The sequence below is a fragment of the Amaranthus tricolor genome, chromosome 9, assembly GCF_026212465.1.
Source record: "Amaranthus tricolor cultivar Red isolate AtriRed21 chromosome 9, ASM2621246v1, whole genome shotgun sequence".
Lineage (NCBI taxonomy): Eukaryota > Viridiplantae > Streptophyta > Magnoliopsida > Caryophyllales > Amaranthaceae > Amaranthus > Amaranthus tricolor.
The window spans coordinates 26,059,790-26,070,633 of record NC_080055.1 but is presented as its reverse complement, the minus strand read 5'-3'; the positions used below and the strand labels follow the sequence as shown (position 1 = coordinate 26,070,633).

Below are 10,844 nucleotides of genomic sequence, written 5' to 3'. Positions count from 1 at the left end.
ATGATAGTTACAAGACTAGTAAGTGCAGTCTTTACCTGGTCAACTCGAAGTAGATCGAATTGATCGCGGTAGAACCCCACGCCAGATCCAGTACGGGTCCTTGTACGTCTATCAAAGGACCACCGCGATCCATACGTCACATGTGGGGGTGGAAGAATTGGTGGCGCAAATGCACCACGTCCCACACTCCTCATCGGTTGCCCAATGAGAATGTGCTCCCACACCCAAAGCTATGAATTACAGATATAAGTAAGTAAACGAAACATAAGAACAAATTAAAAAAACAAAGCGTTAACATGTAAATTTAGTGTTACCTGGAGAATAATCAGGGGCCCAGTAATCTCCTTCACGTTCTTCCGTGAAGCGTCACACAGTCTCCTGTAAAGATAGGCTAGGGCTGCGGAACCCCAGCTGTAACCGGAGATGACCTCCCATGGCGCATCAAGCAACGTCAAGTACAAAAGTTGTACCTTGTTGCCAGTCTTGTCGGAGAACAAGACAACACCAATCAGATATAAGAGATACGCTATAGCGTATCTCTCAACGGTAGCCTCATCAACACCTTCAGGGAGGTGCGAGAAGTTCTGCGCAAGCCATGTTATGCGCAACGCACTCCCTTTGGCTACCTCTGCGGGAGGTCAGACTCCTAATACCCTATGCACTATATCCTGCCAACTTTCGAGTTGGCATCCAACGGTACAGACGGCATGTCCCTCCATCATGACATATTGACCATTTACACATATCACCAACTTGATCAATCCAAAAAAGAGCTTCTCGATTAGCAACACTAATAGCCTTCAATCCCTCGATGACCTTATGTAGTTGTCTTTGCTCTGCAATCCTTCCATACATCTTCTTCAGCTTCACATTACCCATTTGACGATTGAAGTTACTTAACAAATGCAGCAAGCAAAACCTACGATGGGCATTTGGAAGTTGCCATTTCGGCTCCTCCATGGTTGCTAGAATGCCCGCATGTCTATCAGAAATAACACATAAACCTGGACTATGCATCACATGCTTACGAACACACGCCATAAACCAAGACCACGCGACTATGCATTCTTTCTCTACCAAAGCAAAGGCAAGCGGGAAGATTCCCTTGTTCTCATCTTGAGCAATCGCAGTTAACAAAGTATGGCGATACTTACCATACAAATGTGTTCCATCAATGGCAATAAGGGGTTTGCAATACTTGAACCCCTCAATACTAGGAATGTTGCTAAGGTCATGTCATTAGCTAGAGCCTCCTCATCAGCACCCACATCGTCCTCAAAAGGAGCTTCAACGAATCCATTACTCTCACTATTAACATCATCCCAAGGCTCATTTGTATATTCTAAGTTAAAAGTATCATCATTTGAGACTTGGATTTGAAGTTGATTGGGTTTATTAGAAGGAGAAGAGGAAGATGGCATAATGGGATTTTGGGTTTCTTGGGTAGGAAAGGGCGTATGAGAAGGAGCAGAAGAAGTTACATTCAGGAATGCATTTGTTTCTACAACATTGACATCTTCTACATATAACTCTAAAGAAGGAATAGAGGTAGACTTTGAATACTCCCACATTGCATCTATAGCCTCCTCATCCTCAACCGGAAGAGCTAACAATTCTCCACTCATATTGTATTTAAAACTTACATTAATAGTACTTCTTGTAGTGTCAATGCCAATCTTAGAGCATATAAGATGTTTAAATTCATTTAAGTTTATGTTTGAGTTCCATGCAAACAGTTTACGTCTTCCCTCAACGCACTTGACATTGCTACTACTTGATCGAATTGAACCATTCTAAAAATATACGACAATCACACGAAATGAAGTCATTTCTACAACAATACGTACAAAATCAACATCACCATCAAGTTCATAAGAAAGCAGGTACATTGTTCAAAATTAAGGTTTGCATTCAAATATTCTCTACATTAAATTCAAATATTTTCTATATTAAATTCATGAACAAACAAACACATTATGAAAATCATAGCAAATAACAAGTACATTTGACATATTTATAGAGTTTAAGTATAAATGACCACTTTAAATGACATACTTTTAAAAAATAAAAAAAACTGAAAAATTTATAATAAAAAGGTACCTTAATAAGCTGTAGATCACCAAGGAGTAGTAATTTGCAAGTTTATGAACATGTATTTAATTGAAACTTCATGAACAAATATAAACTAAATTTTCGAAAAAGAAAAATTACAAAAAAATTATTATCTGAAGTTAATGTAGTAAGATGACAGAACTAATTGGTAGTACAAACTTGAAATTTGATGAGATTAATTGAAGGATTGAAGTTGATTTTAATGGTGGAAAGAAGAGAGAGATTTTCGTGGGTTATTAGGGCTCTCAACGAAGTAAAGTGAAATGAGGAAGAAGGAGCTTCAACAGAAATTTAGAACGCATGAAGTCGCTGTTACTAACAACGACTTAATAGTTTGACCAGTCAACCATTAAGTCGCTGTTAGTAACAGCGACTTGACCCTGGACTAAAATTTTGACCATTTCTTTCATTTCGCTGTTAGTAACTGCGAGTATACACTAAGCTTAGCTTTGGAGGCAAGGACGCTTATTTTGGGAATAAAGTTTGAACGAAGCTTGTTTTTTGAATAAAGTTGTTAAATAATCTTATTTTTTTCAAATTTTCTCTAAAAGGAGCCCAATTTTATTGTCGTCCTATGCCACCAAAATATGAAAACGGCATGTAAAGAGTGTTTGCTTATGCATGATCAAATGAGTGAAATCCCAACTCATTTTAAGTTGGAATACCATAGATTCTTTTTAACCCTTTTGTGCTTGGATTTCACTGGTTTTCTATTACCATTCCCATCATTTAATACCTGCTACCATTACCAAACGTTTGTAAGCCGTTAGTGTTCAACTATAGCTTCAACCATAAATTCAATTACGTCATCTGCATTTTGAGCTAGACGACAACTAGATTGATAAACAAAAGATTCAAGAAGATCCCTAAAGATCAATCAACGTAGAATGATAGAATCTCTCATCCATCCAGACTTTTCCTTTTAGTATTTGGCAGAATAAATTTGACTAACTTTGGAAGCTAAATCCCGAGTTTACAAAACATATCAAATTTCTTTGATTTGTTCGACTCTGTACCGAATTAGCCAGTCGAGTGCGACACAAATAGAAAAACGAGTACGAATGAAAGTGTTTATAAGGGATGAAAGATGATAGAACACAATGTATTTATTCAAAAGTGCAAAAAAATTTACTCAATTATCAGGCATCAGTTTAATGCCCATTACAAACACTACCAAGACGTTTGCTATCAGAATTGGAATGCGTCAAATTAAGTTACATTTTTCTACTCCCTATAAAATTGCATCTTTGAAGAAAAGACAACGCTCCCCATAACACTCCATTGCTAGACAATGTTTCCGATGTAGAGGCCTGATTTTGGTTCATAACGATAGGACCACCTACTTGATCATTGTTGTTTGCGCCGTTATGGCTGCCTCCATGTTCAAGTGGTGCATACATCGGCTGATTCTGCTGGTTCGTAACAATGATAGGACCACCTACTTGATAGTCGTTATGGTCATGCATCGGCTGATTCTGATGGTTCATAGGCTGCTTACCGCAACTATGCTTAAGATGTTCGAATTCCCAAGAGTTATGACACTGCACCGGGTTAATTCTTTGGTTAGTTGCTCCTTCATGAGTTGCCTTGTCGGTTGCTATTGACGAGGGTGTTCTTTCATGGTTGCCTTCTTCTTCTTCAAGTGATGGTTGATCACATTTGCCATTGTTTGCACAGGAGGCTCCGTTTGATTGAACGTTGTTCTCAGTAGCATTGGAGATATTGCCGACTTGATTTGACTGAATCTGATCACGACGGTGTTTATAGCATTCATACTTGCAATGCCCAAGCTTCCCACGGTAATTACACTGCACCTTATTCCGTTGGCAATCTTTTCCAGGATGATTCAAAGAATGCCTCCTATAGCTATAAGTTCTGGTTTTCTTTCCTCTTTCATTAATTGCATTATTGGCTGCTATGAATAAGGGATTCACTCCTTGTTCAAGTTGTGCCTGATTTCCATTGATGTTTTGACTATCACCTAGGCCATTCTTTGCACTGGTGTTTAAGTTTTCTTGAAAATTGTTCTCACTAGCATTGAAGATATTATTGTCTTTTTTGTCGCTAAAATTACTCTTGTTAACTGGATTTTGCGTATTCTTCTGGCCCGCAGGCTGGCTGTCGCATTCATTCTTCATATGCCCAAACTTTCCACATTTATAACACTGAGGTCCTTGGCAATCTCTTGCTCGATGATCGGTAGGACACTTTCCACATCCACCCATTTTAGCTTTGTCTTTTTTTTGTTGCAAGTTCTGCCTCTGGTTATTCTCAAGTTCCCCCACATTACCCTGGAAATTCCTTGCAGCATTGGTCTGAGGGGAGTCCATTTCGGTGAGAGGAGGGAAACCATCAACCAGACTGGTCCAACACCACACACTATTAGCAGCAGCAACAAGTACTGAAGATGCTTGGAAGGGTAGAGCAAGAAGGACATTATATCTTCTCATACGCAACTGATGAAGAGCATTTGAAAAATCTCGGTCACCAGAAATCAAAAGATAATTAGCAGGAGCAGGGTTGTCAACAGCCCATAACAACATATCAACTAAAATCCTCTTGTCACTAGCATCTTTAACACCTAAAAGAAATGAAAAATAAAAACTTTTTCACTGGAATAACTAAGTTTACCACCCCATAATCAAAAAACCCTTCAAGTCAAGAGATAAGTTTAGCAAGAAGGCTAGAAAACGAATCAAAATCAGAAATCACAAGATACGACAAAAAATACCAGCTGGAACATGCTGAAGAGAGATGCCAGTGGAAGAAAGGGCATGCTGAATAGCCGAAGGAAGACGATTAGTATCACAATAGGCAGATATTGAAACGGAACCTCCATAATCCAATTTGAGAAGGGCAGAAGTTATATTTTGGGCAATCATCTGGGCATCACATTTTTTGGGTACATCGCAATTGTCTATATCCCACCACACTGATGTTTTTGCCTTTCGGTACTCCCCTTCAGCTCTTCCCTTGTTCTGATCCTTATTATGATCTTGAATACCATTCAACTGCGTCCATTTCTCCTCAATTTCTTCTATTATCTTCATTTCGATTGGTTCTGAATTTGGCAGTTGGTTGTTGCCACCACCCATACTAAACCCTCCCACATTGTCACTACTTGCACACCCGGACATCACGCTTGACAAAGACATTAGAGATTAAACCCTGCTTCTGAATTTGCCGCTGAAAACATCAGTTCATAAAAATTTCCTTTAGCTTGTTCATATATATTGGGTCTATTCAAAAATAATGAAGTAATTCAAGGAAAAATGAGCAGTTTCCTGCATACAACAGAATTTGCTAAAAGAATCTATATTAGCTCATTCCATTGCCTTATTCTTCCCCTCCTACATATTGATAATATATAACCATTCTTTTTTCCCCTCTTTCAATGTGTACTAAAAACCCTAACTACAAATGAATGAGGAATCCACACCTTTCATCGTCTTTGACGTCAATTTACTTCCTAGCCCAGGGCTCTTCCAATGCGAGAAATTCGCTTAATTTGACTGATAAAGGACAATTTATAATCAAGTAATTCAAGAAAAATATTCCTAGATACAACAACAAAATTTGCTGAAACAATGTATTTTGGTTATTGCCATTTTCTCCCCCGGCCTATTATTGATAAAATTTAACCGATTCTTAATAAAATTTGATTTTTAAAAAATTTCTTAGTACTCGAATATTTTGTTTTATGAAGCTAATTACTCAATTCTATTACAAATTTCTAGTAGCACGCAATAAAAATTTGGCAGCAATTTCCAGTTAAGATGTAATTTAGAAAAAAAGTACTCAAATTTCCAAATAAGAAACTTAAATCTTTGAGCAACGTAAAGTCGTAAACCATCTCAAGCATAAAAAAAGAAGCAATTGAGAATCTAAGAAAACATTTGATAAAGATTACCTGCAATTTGGTGTAGATCTACAATTGAATCGAAATTCAATATGATTACTAACAAATGAAAAGTATTATGAATTGAAAACTGGAGAAGAGTAGAAGAACTCGATAGGAGACGAATATAAACGGTGGAAAAGGAGTGAATTTGTGAACAGCTTGTCTTGTAAGATACTTATGCCTCGTAGAACTCATAGAAACTTGTATAGAACGGTTGTATGTCCTTAAATGGCCAAATAGTCCACGACCAAAATTAAACCCTAATTTAAATACAGTCGGTCTCTGGGAGATTGTCTCCCTGAGAGACGTCTATCAAGCCCAGTCCATTAAAGCTCAATGCATACTCTTTTTTTACATTTTTCTTTATGGGCCGACCCAATTAGAGATGGTCTCTTAAAAAGACCGTCTCTCTCAAGAATGTGTGTTTAAAATATTTAAAAAACTCCCGAAAACCCTACACTATGCTTATTATTTATTCATTTCATAATCCAGTTTAGTCTCGATTGAATTTCCTCAAAGTAGGTGTTATGAGTTTGATTTTTACTTTGCTCCTCATTTTTTCTTAACTTACCTTGTAATCAAATATTTTTTTTATTATTTAATTAAACTTGTATATATTTTTTACTTGGTCAAAAAATACATATATATCAAAAAATTAGTTAGGACTGTCTATTATGTCATTGAACGTATATCAAACACAAAAATACAAACAATAGAAGAGTACTTTATTTCCTCTGTCTATCATGATATCAAAGTCATAATTGTTTTCAGATATAAAATTTTGGTAGTCATCATTTATAATAAAACCAAAAGAAAAAACCCTATCTAACCTCACATTTCCAATAGCCAATTAAAAAAAATATTAGCTTTTTTTTCGAAAAATCGCCAAAAAAATGCATAGTACAAGTAACTTTTTGACATATAATTCTTAGGAAAAAAAAATGTCAAAAAGAACATGGAACAAAAAAATATCATTCAAAAGATCCTTACAAAAATATCTACACATAAACTTTATATAATAAATACCTACCATTAATATGATATAAAACCTACACATTTATCAGTTAAACACCCACAATTTACATGAAAAATACCTACACTTTTTAGATAAAAACCTACTCTTACTCAGATATTTAGATAAAAACATATAATGGTCAAATAAAATTATACTAAGTTAGTCTCAGCAATGTATGTTCGAAAAAATACTGTACTCCATATTCTCCAAGCCCCTATAATTTCATCCTTGGGCTCCATTTGGAAAGAACGAGCATCAACAGGATCAATATAATGAGAGACTGCAAACTGTAAAAGGAAAATAAATTTGATGATACTAAAATAGAACTAACACAATTTTGAAATATGCTATATAATATAGGATTTACGTAGTGTGACATTCCAAACAAGAGAATACGAATACTTTGGATGGATTTGCTGAGATTTGATTTCTCTCAATTGCATTCAAGTACATTGGATGCAATGTCAATGTTGTTGAATAGAGTGAGCACATCTCTTTTGTATCAAATCTTTATAATTACAAAGAATCTCCCTGTAACATACATAAGAGTAAGTGTAATACATAGCTACAACTCCTACAGAACATTAAAGTCATACACTATATAAGAACCTATATTTAGCAGAATACATACATTGAACATATGAAGTATAATAGGAAACATACATGACGCGCATGGTTTATTTGCACATCACGTAGTCTACTACCATGAGCTCAACCTCTTTCATGTTCCTAAGATATTGCATATTCATTGAAACAAACTCAGAAGCAGGTATAAATGATTTCAACACGGAGCCCAAATTCAATGTGCAGATCTCCTTTAAAGCAGAAGGAATTGAACTGTACTGCTGTGTATTGTTCTTCAAAGCAATTCGTTTGATGGGGTGATGTGCACCCACTGCGGAGATTTCAGGTGTTCTTTGCACCTTTTCAACAACATTCAAACAATCCCTACTCACCAATCTTACTTCAGAATCAATTTGTCCTTCATTCATAGCACCAACATTAACAATCTCGTCATTCATGTCATCAGCAGTAACAATCACCAAGTGCAGAAGATAAAGGTGATAACGAGACACCACAAGTGTCTGCTGTGAATAACTTGCGGTGCCTTGCTATCACCTTTATTTGCTGCACTCGGTGATTGTTACTGCTGCTGGCATGAATGAGGAGATTGTTGATTTCGGTGCTGTGAATGAAGGACAAATTGATGCTAAACTTTTATCGGTGAGTAGAGATTGTTTGAATGTTGTTGAGTAGGTGCAAAGAACACCTGAAATCTTCGCAGTGGGTGCAAGTCACCCCATCAAACGTATTGCTTTGAAGAAGAAAAGAACACTGCAATAAAGTCCTATTCCTTCTGCTTTAAAGGAGATATGCAAATTGAATTTGGGTTCCATGTTGAGATCATTTATACCTGCTCCTGAGTTTGTTTCATTAAGTATGCAATATCTTAGGAGCATGAAAGAGGTTGAGCTCATGGTAGTAGACTATGTGATGTGCAAAGAAACCATGGGCGTCACGTATGTTTCCTATTATACTTCATATGTTCAATGTATGTATTCTACTAAATATAGGTTTTTATATAGTGTATGACTTTAATGTTCTGTAGGAGTTGTAGCTATGTATTACACTTACTCTTATGTATTTGTTATAGGGAGATCCTTTGTACTTATAAAGATTTGATATTCATGGACAAAAGAGATGTGCTCACTCTATTTAACAACATTGACATTGCGTCCAATGTACTTGACTAGTATACTAGAATGCAATTGAGAGAAATCAAATCTCAGCAAATTCATCCAAAAGGATTCGTATACTCTTGTTTGGAATGTCACACTGTGTAAATCCTATATTATATAGCATATTTCAAAATTGTGTTAGTTCTATTTTAGTATCATCAAATTTGTTTTCCTTTTATTCAATTTGCGCTTTCTAATTATATCGACCCTGTTGATGCTTGTTCTTCCCAAATAGAGGTCAAGGAAAAAATTATAGGGGCTTGGAGAATATGGAGTACAATATTTTGTCCAACATACATTGCTGAGACTAACTTGGTATAATTTTATTTGACCATTATATGTTTTTATCTAAATACATGAGTAAGAATAGATTTTTATCTAGAAAGTGTAGGTATTTTTCATGTAAATTGTGGGTGTTTATCTAATAAAAGTGTAGGTTTTATATCATATTAATTGTAGGTATTTATCATATAAAGTTTGTGTAGGTATTTTGTCAGTTTAATAGTAGGCATTTATCATATAAAGTATAGGTATTTATCATATGAATTGCAGTCTTTTTTCATATCAGTTGTAGGTATTTAATATACAAAGTGTAGGTATATATCAATTTAATAGTTCGTTCCATTGGTTTTTTCTCCCCCTCCCACATATATAAAATTGAACCATTATGTTTTCCCTCTTTCAATGCGTACTAAAAACCCTAACAATGAATAAGCAATGCACAACTGTGATCGTCTTTGACGTCAATTTACTTCCTAGTCCAGGGCTCTACCAATGCGAGAAATTCACTAAATTTGACTGATAAAGGACACTCCATAATCAAGTAATTCAAGGAAATTATTCCTGGATACAACAACAAAATTTGCCAAAACAATGTATTTCGCTTATTGCCATTTCTCCCCCGGCCTATTATTGATCAAATTTAACCGATTCTTAATAAAATTTGATTTTTAAAAAATTTCTTATTACTCGAATCTATTGTTTTATGAAGCTAATTACACAATTCTATTACAAATTTCTAGTAGCAAGCAATAAAAATTTGGCAGAAATTTCCAGTTAAGATGTAATTTAGAAAAAAAATTACTCAAATTTCCAAATAGAAACTTAAATCTTTGAGCAACATAAAGTCGTAAACCATCTCAAGCATAAAAAAGAAGCAATTGAGAATCTAAGAAAACATATGATTAAGTTTACCTGCAATTTAGTGTAGATCTACAATTCTATAATTGAATCGAAATTCAATATGATAACTGACGAATGATGATTGGTGAATACAGGTGTTGTTCTTCAATTTATCGAACAATCAAATCTTCATGAGGAGTATTACGAATTGAAAACTGGAGAAGAGTATAAGAATACGATAGGGGACGAATATGAACGATGGAAGAGTGAATTTGTGAACTGCTTGTCTTGTAATATACTCATGCCTCGTATAATAAAGGGCAAATTGCAAAGAATAAAACTAGTTTTTTTTTTTTTTTTTTTTTTTAAAAAAAAAAAACACCTTTTAATTTTTTTTTTCTGTAAAAAAATACACACTTTTTATTAAAAAAAACACCTTAAATCAGTTTTCGCTGACTTTTGTCAACTTTCAAGCGTTGACTATGCCATTTGTCAACTTTCAGGCGTTTACTTTTGAGCTCAAATGGCATAGTCAACGCCTAAAAGTTGACAAAAGTCACCGGAAACTGATTTAAGGTGCTTTTTTAATAAAAAGTCTCTTAAAAGTTGTTTGTTACAAAAAAAAAAAATTTTAAAGGTGTTTTTTTTAAAAAAAAAACTGGTTTTATAAGGTGTTTCTTTGCAAATTTTCCTATGATAAATCATAAAAATTTGTATGGAACGATTACATGTCCGTAAATGGACCAAATAGTCCTACACCAAATTAAACCCTAACTTAACTGAAAATTTGAATAAAATAAGATTATTTAACAACTTAATTCCAAAAATAAGCTTCGTGAAAACTTAATTCCCAAATAAGCGCCCGTACATCCAAATCTAGCCTTGGAATAAGTTGCTGTTAGTAACAGCGAAAGACCAAAAAAAAAATTAAAAGTCATAAGTCGCTGTTACTAAC

The 10,844-nt window shown here is 34.9% G+C and overlaps 1 protein-coding gene across 2 annotated transcripts; it reads right to left on the bottom strand.

Annotated features, from left to right (window-relative positions):
- Positions 1–3,200: 3,200 nt before the first annotated feature.
- Positions 3,201–10,177, bottom strand: LOC130824209 (uncharacterized). Of its 2 annotated transcripts, XM_057689113.1 has the most exons (4): positions 9,962–10,177; positions 5,552–5,624; positions 4,844–5,298; positions 3,201–4,693 (listed from the first exon to the last, which is right to left on the bottom strand). In XM_057689113.1, exons 3-4 carry the CDS (start codon positions 5,265–5,267, stop codon positions 3,327–3,329), a joined length of 1,791 nt encoding a protein of 596 aa, XP_057545096.1. In that variant the 5' UTR covers positions 5,268–5,298; positions 5,552–5,624; positions 9,962–10,177; the 3' UTR covers positions 3,201–3,326. The 2 variants fall into 2 exon arrangements, with proteins under 2 accessions (XP_057545096.1, XP_057545095.1); XM_057689112.1 differs by lacking the exon at positions 5,552–5,624.
- Positions 10,178–10,844: the final 667 nt, after the last annotated feature.

Excerpts from the sequence above, each read along its gene's own strand:
- LOC130824209 (XM_057689113.1), bottom strand. The coding sequence starts at position 5,267 with ATGTCTTTGTCAAGCGTGATGTCCGGGTGTGCAAGTAGTGACAATGTG. Across the intron at positions 4,694-4,843 it reads TCTTCAGCATGTTCCAGCTG|GTGTTAAAGATGCTAGTGAC; the intron begins GTATTTTTTGTC and ends CATTTCTTTTAG.